A 16,632-nucleotide genomic window follows, 5' to 3' on the forward strand; every position below is an offset into this window, starting at 1 on the left:
TTAAATTCTTGCCCAGATAACATCTCTTTTCCCTCAAGGTCAGTAATGTGTAACCTGCTGTCTTAAACTGTCAAATGATCAGAAATGACCTATGGCCTGCAAATAGCTTTGTGAGACAGATGACAGTAGATGGAACAGAGAATCTTTCCTGGCACAAACCCGTGTGCTGCTTTTACCCAGTTGAATATCTGCTTGCTTTGTGTAATTGAAGCCAGAACCACATCTAAAGATCTCAGACAAACCTGCTGAGAGGAGCTCTATGCGTTATCATTCTAAAGTGCTAAATCACTCTGCAGACTACAATCTTGCCCGTCACTGCAGATTGTCCATCAAAAATGATAACAAATTGATGAGAAATATGAAGTAATGCGACAACATTTTTAAAAAATTAATATAAAATATAATATATAATAGACTGTTAAATACCCTTTATCATGCCGAATGATTTAGTATCAAGTCTATATAGTTTGCTCTTTTCTAATAATCTTATTGTGATGTTGTTAAGATATTGTGATATTATGGGAGAGAATCAAACAAAAGAGGAAAACTTAAAAAAAAGGTTGTTTAAAGATATAAAACATCAGCATTGTTGCACAACATCAACATGTCTATCTAAAGTCAATATTTCTTTTTTCCATAATGTGCTATGCATTGATGTTTAAAAGTTTATTTAACATTCTTGGCTTATTTGCTTTGATTTCTTAGGTTGCAGTTAGTAGAAAATGTAGCAAGAGTATGTCATCAGTCATACTAGTAATCTTTACATTCATCAGAAACAGATTATCACATGGCCGGTGCTCTCTTGCTAGTCATATTGACTCCATCAAAGGCCTGCATGCATGAGAATTTGTGAAGTGAGTGGAGAAAATGGAGCTAGACCAAACAGCCAAGCTCCAACAAGTCCGCTCCCACTGTTATTCTGTGGTTAGTTGCATGGTCAGAAAATAAACAAAAGCGGTTTAAACTGTGGAGCCAGAAACGGTTTAACCCCAGGCTTTTTAGAAATTACAGAAATAACAAAAATAAGACATTTGGCTGTTGTTTCTTTTTTCACTGCTGCAGTGGAAGAACCTCAAGAATCCCGTCTGGAGCCTTGTGAGTCACATGTCCATGTTACAGTGCTTACATTCTGGTCTCAGAGGAAAAACCTCATCATTTGCATCAAAGAGAGAGCCCCCATATTTCTCTCAAACGCACAGAGAGAGGAACGGAGATGGGGAGAGGTGGAAATGGGAGAGATGCTTTCATCTGCAGACTTCCTTTAAAATGGACAGTGAGCATTACTGCTGAAGCACATATGCTATGTATTAGACTCTCATTTGAATACAAAAGCAGTTGGAAAGAGGCCTGCAAGTTGGGTCCTTCAGGAAGATTGGTCACAGTCAACTGAATGTACCCAGGGTCAAAGCCAGTGCTACATAAATAATGACTATTGGTTTGTTTTTCTAAAACAAGTGTTTAAAAAAAAAAAAAATCCAGTAAGTCTTACACATTTGAAGTAGACTGCAATAATCTAATATTGCTGCATGCAGATGTTAGATTACAGATAAAAGCTCAACTTCATGACATCTGGTGAATATGACAAATAAACACGATTATATTTTGGGTAGATTTTGATGCTATTTAAACAAAAATGCAGTAGCTTTTTCCTGTTGACTGAAAATTTGCAGCTCACAAATTTTATTATCGCAGCCACGGTACTCAGAGGCCAAACCCTTTGTTGTTTTCATCCAAATACCTCTAGGGCAAAGTATCATTATTCCAGTCAAATTCCTCTACATCTGAGTGCACAAATAAAGACCAAGTAATATTCAAAGTCTACTTAATGAAAAAGATAATTTTCCAAAGTCTGTTTTACGCCACATTATACAGTTCTCCTCTTGGCAGTCAATTTACAGCAAGAAGCTACATGACAAGTTCAAATTTAGACTTTTTTTCCCCCTTTGAGTCAGCGCAAGAGTGCTTCATTTTATTAGGCAGAGATCACGATTAAAAAAAACCCTAAACTGACTCCAAGTGCAGTCATGATCTTTCAAAACAGATAGGCAAACTTGAAACAACATCAGTGAATTATTCAATACACCCTGAAATAAACAGAGGTCCCTATGGAAACTACACTGACTGAGTCTTTGTGTGTGTATAGCAACTGTAAAACGGTATGAAACAGATCTTAAATGTGTTTGCAGGCATGGACAACTTGCATCATTCTGATGGATGAGCTGCGTCACATAGGCTCACACAAATCATTAAATTAAAGCATGCACTCTTAAAGTAGTAAATTATTTCTATGGAAAGGTCTGATACTTAACATGCAAATTCAGCTGCAGATCTGGCAAGGATTTTCAGCAGAAGAACAGTGTTTATGGAACTCCAAATACACTACAGTGACTATGTTTAAAGTAGGGCTGAACGATTATGGAAAATAATCTAATTGCGATTTTTTGCCCCAATATTGCGATTGCGATGCGATATGCGATTATTTTTTAAGGTCTTTGTCTTCTGTATTATTAAACAAAGACAAGCAATACATCATATAGTATGGCCAATACTATATTATATTAATTTTAAACTGTTCTTTCCTGGAAGACAGACCTCTGTTATGATGACATGAGGTGATGCATGAATTGATGACTGACATTTTTATTTAACTTCTTCAATCACAACAGTATATTTGAACATACACAATAGTTTATTTTTAGCTTACAAACATCTGAGCATAAAGTGCTGACAAGGAACCCTGGTGTAAACATTAAAATGAAAGTCAGTACAATGTGCAGATTGCAGAAATATACATAAAAAAAAATCAGTGGCTTTACCACACTCAGTTTTTCGACATCTGTGAACTACTAGACAGTCATTAAATTAAAAAATAATATTAAATAAATAAAACTAATAAATAAAAAATACACACATCTTACTGATCTCTGCAGTCAGTAACATTACACATAAAGTGCAAACATAATAGCAATTGTATAAACACACACACAAACACGCCTTTAAAGTTTAAAGGCGTGAAATTGGACTGTCTAGCCTTCTGATTAGCGTCACCGCTGTCTCGGTGGAGTTTAATAAACTCGGCCGTCTGCTTCTTGCTATCTAAAATATAACCAGACACTGGTGTAAATTCTCGACTGTCTCATACTTCTGTTTAATAAGTTTTCTGTTTGACGTTTAGTCAGCTGTGTGAAAACCAAGGAGGAACCCACCCGGGGGATTAATAAAGTTTTATTTTATCTAATCTAATAACTTTAATCTCAGCCAAACCGATTTACTCACGAACAAACAAAACACTGAAAAAAGCCCAACAATAACATTTTTAGGTTGTCTAAGTGACTTATATATTACGTTTAACCCGAGCAGCGAAACTCCGCGGTGATCTGAAAATGATGTGCCGGGAGTTGTGCCGTTCTCGGCCGCATCAGTAACCCTCGAGCTCCCGGCTAGCTGTCGAGCTGGTGGGTAGCAGACGCCTCTGAAAACGTCGAAGCACTTTTGCAAATATGGGATATCTTGATAAACCGAGCAGATATTTGATGTTTACACAACTACTTTCTCGCCTGAAAATATGTTAAAAGTTTATTTTGTGACCCTGAAAGATTAGTATGAGTAATTTTAAAACTTAGTAGCGGCCGCCATTGCTGGAAACTGGAGTTTGGCTGGGCCGCGCTATGAATTCTGGGATATGGTAGTAATTTGGACAGCCTTCGGCGCGTCGCTGTGACGTAATCGGTCTACAAATGCGGCCTCAGGAGGATGCAGCCCATGAATTTGGACATGTCCAGAGTATAATCGCAGCCTTTGCGGTTAGAAAATTGCACTTGATCATGTCGCGATATTATCGCAAATACGATATATCGTTCAGCCCTAGTTTAAAGTAATGAAGGAACATATTAGTGCAGTGGTGTGGATTGTCAGTAATAGACGGCTATGGTACAGATACAAAGATACATCAAGCTTTTGATACAAAGATCCAAACATTGCAGTTCATTGTTGAGTTTAATATTTAAATGGAATTCACTGACAGTCGAGTCAAATAGACTGTAGACAAAATCATATTCAGTTGTTTTCTCACCTCGATTGAGAAATTCATCCATCTTGTCCTTGAATGGTTGCAGGTTCTCTTCAGAGGACAATTTCCAAACTTTCTCCGTTTCAGCAGAGCATGCTGAAATAACAAAAGATTAGAAGATAAGGGGGGTGGGGGAGTCTTCCAGAACAGAAATATTTTATCCACCATTGGCGCTTTAATTATCTGCAGTGCTCTTTAACCTAGCTGAGCTTGCTTTAATAAATCTCTACTGAATTTTTGCTGAATAAGTGTCTGCAAAGACATAATAACCCATAATGACTAATAAGTTAGCCCTAGCAACCAGGAAGGCCTGCGGTCTGATCCCAGGAGAAACTTATTGTTACGCTCGATCTGCAAGCATAACAGATACACAAGCTCAGCTCAAGGCCTTAGAGGTGGAGAGGCCATGAGACGCTTAAGGGAACAACGAGGTCGGGACTGGGCAAGTGGTAATTCATCGACCATATGGTGCCTCAGCCAAAAAGGCAAAGCAAGCTCTCTCTCCACTGCATTACTTGCTGATGTCCTTTGGGCCAGCCAAGGCCATTTCTACGCCGCCTACCTATCGGAAAACCCCTCTGGGAACTGTCATCGAAGCCCATGTCTGCTAGAGCACTCAGCTACCTCTGCTAGGTAATGAAGAGGTCTGCAGGTATAGCATGTGATGATGTATTTATGTATGGCCAGTATGTGCCACAGCCACTGGGGTCGAAAGTCAGTTTCCCCTGTGAGTAACTCCATCTTTATGAATTGCAAATAATGAACAGCCTAAAGAATCATTACAGCAGAGAAAAAACAATATTTGGCAATACGTTTTAGGCGTCTGATTGGTTTAGCAGCAAAAACACATAAAACATGATAGAGAACAGACCAGGTTTAGGGAATAGTCGATCAGGCTGCAAGTACACACTCACGTGCATCATTTTGCTCAAAGATACACTTTAAAAAAAATAAAAATAAAAAAATCACCTCTAGAGCAAGAATAATGAAAATGAGCATTTTCTAAATGCTGCATAAATTAAGATGTTTTTCACTCAGCCAGTGAGTTTGGCTTGTCATTATCAAATATCCAAACCTTTTCCTGTGATCTTAATGTGTAGTGACATAACATTAATACAGTTCTCCATTATCCTATTTTACTTTGTGTTTTTGCGTTCCCACTTAAGAGTTATTGTTCCACAAACTCCATGGTTTGTGGAATTATCACATAACCCCCTTTTTCTTGATTCAAGTTCATTCTGTGCTGACTTTTTAAATTTTAAATATAAAAAGCAAAACTAAAGGACAAGATCCAGAGCTGGTAAATGAAGCCAAGGCAAAGTGGGGAAAAAAAAAAAAACAACAACAAAAAAAACCGTGACTCTTTACTGCACCAAAAAGCATATTCTAGACCAGTTTTGCCCCTGATAACAACATGAAATAGGGTGAATATTTTTCTTCCACCTCGACTTCTTAATCAGGGGCATGACCTTTTTGACTGACAGGCCTCTCACAAACAGCTCGAGATTAAGCTGGACTTCTTCACTGTGTGTATCTGGTGCATGTGGAGCATTTTTAATGTATTATCTAAACACTAAGGCTTAGGTGAGTGAAATTCTGGTGTTTTTTTCACTTAGCACTAATCAGCCAATGTGGTTGCACCTATGCAGTTTATGAATACAGCTTGCTAACAAGGGTAGCTAGCCTTAGCTGATAAAATAGCATTCCAACTCTTAGCAACTTCTAGGTCTAATAATAATAATAATAATAATAATAATAATAATAATAATTTGTGTCACCAAAACACCATTGTTGAGGATTAAATGCTGACCCTGTGTGAAAAACATGGTTAATAAAGGTCATTACTAACCATGTTACATGTAGTTTTCCCAGTTGCATCCAGATTCTTTTACTATTGTAATGCATGCAGAATGTGGTTGGGTCGCTGAAACAAGTAAGTTCTTTCCTGAAAAATGGGTCATCTGGATGGTTAATGTTTCTCCTAATACGGTATATATTAATCAGCCTTAATCAAATCTTTGCAGATCAGAGAAGTATCCATACCATGTTCACTAATGCACCCCTACAGTATCACAAAAGCTTGCTTTTGAGCTATGCACTGAGACGAAGCTAGGCAGTCCCCTGACACTTGAGTCCTGAAGACCAGCATCTATAATTTTCAGTTGATTATGAGTCACAGGACAGTTTTCCACATTGCCTGAGTCCATTTTAAAATGTTTGGGTAAAGAGTTGGCACCAGTGATTCATCATCATGTTTAAAAATGTTTTTTCCTTGTATGGTGGTTTTAGTTAACTGTGTTTATTGACAATATATTTTGTAAGTGATTTTGAGCTGGTGTGCTGATTTCCACTATAGAATTGAGGCTGTATTTAATCCAGTGAGGCCAGAGTATCTGACTTTTTTTCAATACTTGTTTAAGTCTTCCTAAAACAGTCTTACTGTTCTTTTTAAGTTAAGAAATTTAATTCCTAAATGGCTTAACTATTTATCCATGCAGTGTATCACAGAGTAATAATCCCTTTATGTCTTTGCATCTGAAAAACTTACTAGTATGCCTTTTATATAGCCAGCTATGTTATTACTCTAATTAACAGTGGGTTCTTCAACTAGTTGTCGAACAACCCACACCACCCCATCTCTTAAAACATGTCACGAGTAACAAATTTAAAATGAGCACATATTCCTAAAATAACATTTGTCTTTCTATTGTTTTCAGTTTAACGCAGGATTTAAATGACTTGCACATCATTTCATTGTGTTTTTATTTTATGTTTTACACAGTGGTCCAACTTTTTTGGAAACGTGATTATGAATAGCTGCAGTTATCTTCTGAATAGTCTCATATTTGTATTTTTGAGTTCCAGGACAAGTTCCAGGAGAGCCTGAACAGACTCTCTCAGTAGTAGAAGTTCCTTGACCTTTCCCTGTCTATATTTCTCTTTCTCGTTCATGACGACAATAAAGGTACGCCAGGTCCAACATGAGTCTACATCTGACAAGTAACATCTGCTTCCAGTTAGCTTGTCTGTACAACAAACAGATGCTATCTCAATGTTGACTGGCCTGTGCAATCCACACATGACCATAGCTGGTCAGGTCTGGAAAATTATTTTGCATTATGCAAGCAACACTTAAATTCATACATTTTTTTTTATCATATGCTGCATAAATATCAATGCAGTGTCATTTTAAACATGCTATAAGACTTGCAGTAATTACAGAACAACCAAGTTTACAACCTTGTAAGCATTTTGTAAATACTGTGTTTAGGATGTGCCCACAAGAAGGAAAACTATGGAATGTAAGTTTATCACTGTACCATTAAGGTCTTTCCTCAACTTGCGGAGATCTCTTTGAAAGTCCTCAAACTTCATCTGGGAAGCCTGGAAAAGGTCCAGGGGCTCAGGCAGAGGGTAGACGCATGTCTCTTTGCCAGCATCCTGGTTAAAGACAACACACATACGTGTGCAAAAACACACACACTGCAATGTCAAAATCAATCTTTCTCAAATGGAAGAGGGCCTCTCTATACTTTACACACAAGGCAAGATTTAAATAAATGTCTTGAGGGACCGACATGTACTTATCAGCAGTTCAGACATGCCAGAGAAGATGTCTAAAACTACAGCAGATAATGACCATTAAGTCGGGGTCACAAAGCACATGTCAATTCTCCTCATCAGCATTAGTGACAGGTCATAATGAGTGCTACAGCCATGTCATGCAGGTTGATTTTGGCAAGCTGCACTACTGAGTTCATCTCATCTGGAGAACCTAATTATTTACACTAGCGCTGCTTTGGATGCTGTGCCAATGAACAGACTGCAGGTTTGAACGAAGCCAGACCAAAGCAGAGTAGGAGCGGGAGATGAAGAGTGAAAGACAGAAAGAGAAGTATAAGAGAGAGCCCGGGAAAGCGAGAGAGGGAGGGAGAGGTAGAGAGAGATTTGTTTCTGCCGTAAATGAGGAAAGGGAAAATAAATAATTTGATAAAGGATAAGCCATGGTATCCTCTGGCAAGAGAGGAGATGAAAAGAGAGCTCTGGAAGGATTTCTAAGCAAATCAGACTAAAACAGAAAAGTGATTCGAATAAACAGGAACCAAAACATACCTCATCAAAGTGCCTTAAATAGTAAGCAACAATGTAGGACAAAAGACTCTGGGAGTTATCCTGAAAGAAAGAGAAAGATCCAAATAAATAAACCAAGATCCCTTTATTTATTAATTTAATCATTTTGGAGCAGGACGTTTTAATTTGTGCAAGGCAAACAAGAATGGAGACAGCAGCCTTAGAAGTTAGGAATAAATCATGACATTGGAAGAGTACTACAACAAAACAACTGTGCTTGGCTGGCCGTCATAACTTAAGAGTTGGTGGAAAGTTTGATGTTCTTTATGGATACCTTACTCTGTCCGCCACTACAAAAACACAAACCATTGCGTCCTTATATGGCAGTGCCAAGGGCACTCCGAGTCTGCTGTGATATTGAATCAGAGCAAACACGATTGCTTCTCCTCAAAATCTGCCCAGCTATGGTCATAAGGCTTGACCCCTTGGAGAGAATACCTTTGAAACCCTGTGTCCCATTTTAAAACTATTATTTTCCTATTTATATTTTACTGCATAATGTGAATTAAACAAAGCTAGACAGACCTCTCTTCTATACATTTTTTTTCTCCCCCACTTCTAATCCAGTCCTTTCCAGGTTTGTTGTGAATTACACATCTGCAGTTGCAAAGTAAGTGATGTTTGCTTTTACTCCAGTACTCACACTGCTTTTAACGTCCTTCAGTTTTGGCAGAATGTCCAAGGTGAAGCCGTCAGCCTGCCCTCGAGACCGATTTCCTCCGTTCATAAAATTGCCAAAAGCCAGCACCAGGCCGAGCACCTGCAATACGGCCTCACTACTCTGGAGAGTCTGAGGTGAACACACCACACAGACACGCAACATGAAGATATGAAGGCTAAACCGAGTGACATGAAATAAAACAAACTGAGAAGAAGGCCAGTGGCTCACCTTGCACACTTTCTGAAGGATTTCAATTTTGCGGAGGATTGAAGTGATACATTCATGGAAGGTTGACTGAAAAAGGATGCAGAACACCCTTTCTGAGAAATTGGAGATTTGTGATAGCTGGAACAGAAACCTGACAAAGGACAAGACCAGTCAACTTAAACCATATATTTAATAGCAAGACATTGAACAGTTTTAGTTTAGAGGGTGTATTTAGTTCTTACTGTTCTGGCTTGTCTAGTGGTTTGGCATCTTCCTTGCCTTTGGCAGATTTAATGTGCTTTTTAATGCTGTCCATCTCATCATCTTGAGCTCTCTGTCAAAAGAAAGTACACATTAAGTTGAAATAGAAATTGGTTACAGTTATGACGCTGACAAAAGGTTATTTTATTTTACTTAAACCTAAACTAAGCTAGCCAAAACACAAAGTGCCTCTACAAAAGCCTCGAGTCATCACTCATTTCTTGATACTGTGACAGGAAAATGCACTGGCACCATCTTTAGGATCATTGTCATTGCTGAAAATTGAAGCTGTTGTCAATCACATGCTTTCCAGATGGCATTGTATGATGGATCAAAATCTGAGGGTAATTATCAGTGTTCATAATTTCATAAATTTTGACAAGATCTTCAACAGTGCTAGCTGTAATGCAGCCCTAAACCATGACAGCACCATGTTTTCTTCAGTGTTGTACTCTCCTGACCTTATTCAAACATTTTGATGATTTTAACCAAAATTTTCAATTTTGATTCATCACTCCATGAGACCTGTTGTCAGCTCTTGTGCAGTTTGCATACCTCAGCCTTTTCTCCCTGTTTCTCTTTCCTAAGAATGGCTTCTTGACAACCAGACTGAGACCATTTCTGATGAGGCTTCAGAAAAGTAGATGCATCAACTGAAGTTCCAGATCAGTTTCTCAGATCCTGTGTCAAGTCTTTGGCAAATATTTATTTTGACTGTTTCTTAATTAGATGACTTTCAGATGAAGTTTATCTGCTCTAGAGTTTTTTTTTTTCAGGCCTGTTTCTTTAGACCTGCCACTTTTGTGTCCTGAACTTTTAAATTTGTAAGCTAATACTACTTTGTGAATCAAGTTGTTGGTAGAAAATTTTTAGAAATGCTGGTTTCAAACTGTGTTAACATTGGCATTACTGTAGATTCAACTAAAGAAGTGAGAACAATTAGTTTTTGTCTAAGCCGTTAGTTGTTGTTATTTTGTTTGTTTGTTTTTAAAGTGGCTCACTGGAAGGAAAATATAAACAAATGAGGGTCGACTCAAGACTTTTGCACAGCTTGATTACAAGAGAACATGCATGGATATTGCTGAAACATATCTGTGTATGTATTTCCTTTATTTTGGTAAGGATCAAGGGTAGCGGTGTCACAGTCAGGAAACCAAAATTTAAAGAAAAATACTAAAGAAGAAAATCTGTGAAAAACCACATCTGTAAGAGAAATGGGTGGGACACTGACAGCACAGGAAACAGTATTAAGTGCTTTATAAAAGAATTTGTTTGGATATTACTTGAATCACTTTTATCCTCTGAGTCACACCCAGCACTCCAAAGTGGTGAAAACATACATTCAAATTAAAGTCCATCCCTTGGAAATAGTGAGCCTTTTTGTAATAGCTGAAAAAATACACATTAGAAGGAGTTATACTTGGACATGTTCCCAAAACAGCATGTGAATGTTGAATGATTTTTGAACAAAAATATCAATAGATGCTTCTTAGACGTAGAGTGTAGAGTTTTGCAAAAATAATTGTACTGGTGTTTTTTCATTCCCCCCCCCATTTGTCTCCGATATCAGCTCACTGAAACTTTTGAATGCTCATCCATGAAAAAATATGTTGCAAGGTGTTTAGAGGTTTTCTTGCACTTCAAACCCTGCAACATTTCAGTTGGATTGAAGTCTTTATTTGCGTGTCTTAGGCCGTTCACAACCCCCTACCCGCCCTAATTTTCTTCCCTTTTGATGTCTGGAAGCTTTATCTCAAGTGTAAAAGAATTCTCAAATTATGTTTTGTACATAAACTCAACCATATGCCAGCCTATACAGTATAGGTTTCACAAATGCTAAAAGTATTGCCTTCAGCCAGACTACATTCCTGACTATTATCCTGCTGCCAGGCTCTGGACCACAGTTTTATACAAGGTGGTTTAAAAAAAAAGCAAGCCAAAAATGCCCCTTCGTTTCACAAGAGGCAAAGACAATAGAGCTTAATGTGTCTGACGCAGAGGGGCAAAACAATAAAACCATCTCCAGGAAGAAAATGTAAACTCTCTCTTAGTCCCTCCAGAGCCCTTAGACCCCCAAAGTCTGAGTCTCAGCAATCTGGCCTCATCCTCTGTTTCTCTCCATCCTACTCTGGGGTTTGGCCTCGGCATGGATCCTTGGAAAACATCAAACACCAGCATCAAACGCACGAAGGGCCAGATTAGTATTCTGCACACCGCTGCCTTCTGTCGGTGAGGGCAAGCTCTCCTTCGCCTTCTCTCGAGATGTTTTCAAGTGTAAATATATTTAACACAAAGCAGATCCTTTTCAAAGGGCAGCAGTGGAGCCCAGCAGTGTTTGGTGTAATTGGGGACAAGTAGGCATTAGCGTGTGATCTTTGAATTGCTAGGGCATGTTGTGGTGGTGGTTAGCATGAGAAATACAGTCCCATGTGGAATATCAAATGCAAAGTACAGTAGGATGATATTTGTGATGCCAGAATACTAGAGGTAGCCAAATGGTATTCATTACGCAAGTTTCTAGTACAGGGCTAAACAGAGCCAGACAGGCCTTAATCACTATTTATGTCACTCAGTTTTCAATGAAACTACATTTATGAGATACTTTGTACCTTGAGCTGCCAAATAATCGACCCCAAATGACAAGTTACATTGTGTAATGATATGTAAACTATATCTAGTCTTTTTTCAGAGCAATACCATGCAAAATGGGGTTTGAGGTGATCATATCTTGTTTAAAAGTTTAGGAGAGTCTGACTCACTGACCTCTCTGTTATCTACTACCAGCTGAAAGAAGTCTGAACTTGAGACAACTAGTCTGGGGCCAGATTATGGCTTGATATTAGAGGGTAGGGAGCAGTGTCCCGCTATCACTGTGACCCCTTTAATGACACTGGCTTTTTGTTCAAAGAACAGGAGTGGCTATAATCTGGAGCTCATAGACTAAGCGACTCTGTGTGCATCTGTCTTTATCCTCATACTGTACACTACGTGCAAATTTGTGTGGGTCAACATGTTTGTTTGTGAGCATGTTTGTGTGGGTGAGAGAAACAGAGAGTGAGGCAGAGAAGGCTGATCTAGCTCCTAGCACAGTGAGTGAGGGTGTAACCATTAGAAGCCCCTCACATTCCTAAAGACAGGCTGACTGTGCTGCCAACTGTGGTTTAGGGGGCTGGAGACCCACAGACAGGATGGAGTCTCGCAATACAAAAGAGAAACAATTTGGCTCTGCGACTCAATAACATAGCCTTAGGCCATAAGGGGGAGAAGCAGAGGGAGAGGGCTTGAAGTCTTGGGGTGACTGGAGAGGTTAGAAGACTTTTGATCCTGAGTTATGACACATTGGTTCATAACTACAGCTTGTCTCAAGCCACAGTCTCATTCCCATGATCAACATTATTAATATGCCTCTGGCAGCCAAAGGTCTAGGCCTCTCCTGTGTAGTTGTGCCAAAAAGTAATTCACAGGAATTTCACAGCATCTTAAAAATGTATCACAGTTGAAATGTGGAAAACATACTCATTTTCATGTTCTATTATTTACTGACCCGACTTCGAATGGTCCCTGAACCATTTCTACTGGGGCTGGGGAGATTTCCTATCAGACGAGCTTGATGAATATGTATTTACTCTATAAATGGAAGTCTTCACAGCCAAAATGGAGACATATTGGGAAGTACTGATGACAGTTCTGTAATTCTTTGCTAATATTATATGATTTACCTTGGCAAAGCTCACTGTAGTCGGCCCTTTTTTAAAACCACATCGAAGCTCTGACACAAATCCTGGAGTTTCTCAACTATCATTTCCTTTGCACATGGGCATTACAAAAGTTGAGTCAATCAGATCCAGAGTGTAGAAAACATGTTTACTACGTAAAAGCTTTGGTTCCCTTCCAGGGCAGCAGACAGACCTACACATGACTGACGCTGTCGCCAAACAGCACACATACCAGTACAGTTTGTGGCTTGCCTGTTTGTTTTAGTATCTAATGCACATTTCCTCAGTTCACCCCTTTCAAGTGGAACATGGAATAAGACTTAGATAGAGAAATACGTTCGCAGTAAAGTGGCATCTGTGAAATGTTGCTACACAATAATGTAATTACAGATTTTTTTTCACCCCTACAATTTAAACAAAAGTTCAGCCTTTGATAATGTTGGAAAGATATATTTTGATGAATGACATTTGGTGTTTTGTGGTTTACCCTCAGTCAAGTGAAAAATAAAACAACACTAACATGTGATGATTTCTTTTTTGCCATTTTGTTGATATCACTGCTTTATGAGTCTTCTTGGGTTTCATTCTATAATGGAATGATTGCTTGTTATTGATATATGGCATGAAATGTGCAACAATAAATCATTCTATTTGTCACTAGCAAGCTGTTCCAAACTCATACTTTTACTGCAAACCACACAGGAAAAGAAAAAAGATCAAGGTTTTCCCTGTGCGAATGCTGCCATCAACATCAGCCTGAGCTGTCGGTGGAGTTGCTTTGTATAATTTTCCTGGGCTGGTTGCTCAACATTGTGTATTTATGCGATTCTGGATTGGCAGGAAAGTTCCCAAATGTATTTCAGCTTGGGAAATTGCCTTTTCACTAGTCTATTGACTCATTGAAAACCACTGTCCGCATGATCCTTTATCATCCTTCCTTTAAAGTAAAAACATTTGCAAAGAAAAATGTTATTATATTATTTTTGTGACCATATAAAATAGCTTTGATTCCAAAGTCTTTGTTGTTATACTCACATTTTCATAGAGGGCTTGCAGAGTCTCCAGATCAACAACAGTATTGTCCATATTTAGAACGGCTGTGGATGGAAAGAGAGGGTGACATGGTTAATGTTAATGTTAACACTAAAGCATGTCATGACATTCTTTTACCTTGAATGAACACCATTAACAAGTCAGAAATCAAACCAACACAAACAGACCGACAATTTCATAATCTCTAGTTTATACAGTGGTTCTTTTTTTGAAACAACAACTACAAACAAAGGTAGAATACCATTTCCTGCCGGGGCTGAAGGTGCCATGAAACAAGGACAAAAATGATCTCATGCCCACAAAAAGTGACACGTCGTATGCTTTAAGCTGCACAGTTATCAGTTCTCATGACGATAGCATGCAAGGAGCCATAAACTAAAACATAAATATGGAGGTCTTAGAAACCTGTCAAAGGTACAAAGATCTGTGTTTGAACTCCTGTGTTTGAATTCCTGGTGTCGCCTTTTTGTCTCGGCGCGAGGACCTGGCGCCCTCGAGCATTAATCCTTTGAAAGTAAATGTTTAAAGACAAACAGAGCCCGGGGGTCTGTGGTGTTGAGGCTGAGGTGTTGCTGTACGCACAATCACCCAGTGCAGTGCTTGACACCTATATGTGTATTTCACCATGCTGCAGGGGCCCAAAATCACTCACAATATTTTGATCTGTTGATTGCTGCTGAGGTACAGGGGTGAAGGCTAGGGTCACAGAGGCTAAAGCAACTTTGAATCAGAGAGTTTGCTTAGATAATGAATACAGAAGGATGTTTTAAGGCTTTTACAGCACAGCTGAAAAATAAGATCAAAGAAAATGATAACAAATATAAAACTAAAGGATGGTCAAGCATGTGGAAATAGTCTGATATCACTTTCTCTCTGTAGGCAGTTCTGTTGCCTTTTTAATCTCGTCACTCTTCTTCTACAAGTGCAAATCAACTCCTTTTTTTTTTTAGTTCTTCGCTGTCACTTCCTGACCTCTTCACACACTGTTTCTTCCAAACCCGCCACAAAGAAACTGCCCTTTTCCATTTCTCCCACTCGTTTCTTTTAACCATTTGGTTTTCATTACTATCCAAACCAGTCTGGCTGGCTTATTTGACTGGAGACTGTTTTTTTTTTAGGAGAAAACCATATCGTCACGGTGACACAGGACCTCTTCTAACTGAAATCCAGACCCATCTGCCCAGGTCTATCCTGACTATCACATTTGACCCAAACATGGCGCCGGTAACCGCCATCTCTGACGGAGGCTGGTGGTCTAAAACTTCTCAGGAACGCCGACAGTGCACGGAAGTGTCCTATGAAAAATGCAGAGTGTGGGCCAAGTCTGAAAACAAACAACAACAGCTGTGAGGAAAAAACAAAAAAATGTCTCGACTTCTCACTGAGCAATTGCGCCGTCATAAAACTGACACAATCTAAATCAATGACTCAGAAGTTGTTTTTCTTCATGTCAGAGATCTCAGATTTACAAAGACTTTGCTAGTCATTGACCAAAATCACGAAACCAACAGGAAACGAAACTAATTCACTACACTGACAGGAACAATTACAAAGTTTGGGCAAATTAATCTCTCTTTGGTAAACAAATCGTCCTTTGATTCTTTAATTATCTTAAACCTCTAATAGCACAAGGGAACATTAGATCATGTCCGGAATGGGAAAACATTAGCATAGTTATTATACAGACTTTGGGGGTTTGTTATTTAAGGGAAATTGAGTATTTTAAGGCTATAATTATTATAATTATTCAGACCTAAAAATCAGTCAAACACATTGTATAACACAGCACATATATACGCTCAAAAACACATTCAGGATTATTTTCTTTCTGCACAGAAGATGGCCCACTGTTATGTCAGAACAAGTAGATAATACTTGAAAGTAGTCCACCAAATCACTGAGATGTCCTTTCTCTCATCTCCTAGTGACATAGTGAAGTTTCCAATCAGTGCTAATTATGTAGTAGTGCAAAACTGTCCTAACATAGGAGATAAATACCAGTACTGATGAGCGTGGCCCTCTCTTGCCCTTCCAATCTTACCTAAAATGGATGCACCAAAGACTAACATCGAGACCAGAAATGCAGAACAACATTTAGTTCCACCAGATTCTTTAAAGATGCTGCAGATAAAACGCTCCCAGAGAGCAACTGTTTATTGCTACATTGCTGGTTTGTGTGGCACACATTTATTTTGATGTAACCTAACCATATGTCTTGTTCGTGAGGAGTTAAGGTTTGAAGCTAACGTAAATGCTTTACTGAGAGAAGATTGAATAGGATGGGGAGATGACGAGAAGTGTTTAGACACAGATGAGCAAAGACTGGAGAGCAATCAGAGAGTAACTAAAACAGGAAGACCATCTGTAGCCATCATCATCTCCAAAATGACTTCACTTTAACAAAGCCGCTTAGACAAGATGGTGACAACTCATCCGACAGAGTGTCTCTGTGAAACACGATGTGCATGTTAGATGGGGAGAGAATATGCAAAATGAAAGAGAAAAGAAACAGATGAGAAGAGAGATGCCTTTCA

General features: G+C 38.8%; 1 protein-coding gene across 3 annotated transcripts in view; it reads right to left on the bottom strand.

The window, feature by feature from the left end:
* The window catches only part of fmn2a (formin 2a), a 40,790-nt gene that overhangs the window by 4,129 nt on the left and 20,029 nt on the right, over positions 1–16,632 (bottom strand). For all 3 annotated transcript variants that reach the window (XM_080287575.1, XM_080287574.1, XM_026189930.2), the window contains exons 8-14: positions 14,081–14,142; positions 9,311–9,402; positions 9,090–9,219; positions 8,844–8,990; positions 8,183–8,242; positions 7,390–7,510; positions 4,073–4,165 (exon numbers count right to left, since the gene is read on the bottom strand). In XM_080287575.1, coding sequence (XP_080143701.1) covers positions 4,073–4,165; positions 7,390–7,510; positions 8,183–8,242; positions 8,844–8,990; positions 9,090–9,219; positions 9,311–9,402; positions 14,081–14,142 — 705 coding nt within the window. The remainder of the gene's footprint in view (positions 1–4,072; positions 4,166–7,389; positions 7,511–8,182; positions 8,243–8,843; positions 8,991–9,089; positions 9,220–9,310; positions 9,403–14,080; positions 14,143–16,632) is intronic.

This window comes from Astatotilapia calliptera, chromosome 13 (assembly GCF_964374335.1).
Source record: "Astatotilapia calliptera chromosome 13, fAstCal68.1, whole genome shotgun sequence".
NCBI lineage: Eukaryota > Metazoa > Chordata > Actinopteri > Cichliformes > Cichlidae > Astatotilapia > Astatotilapia calliptera.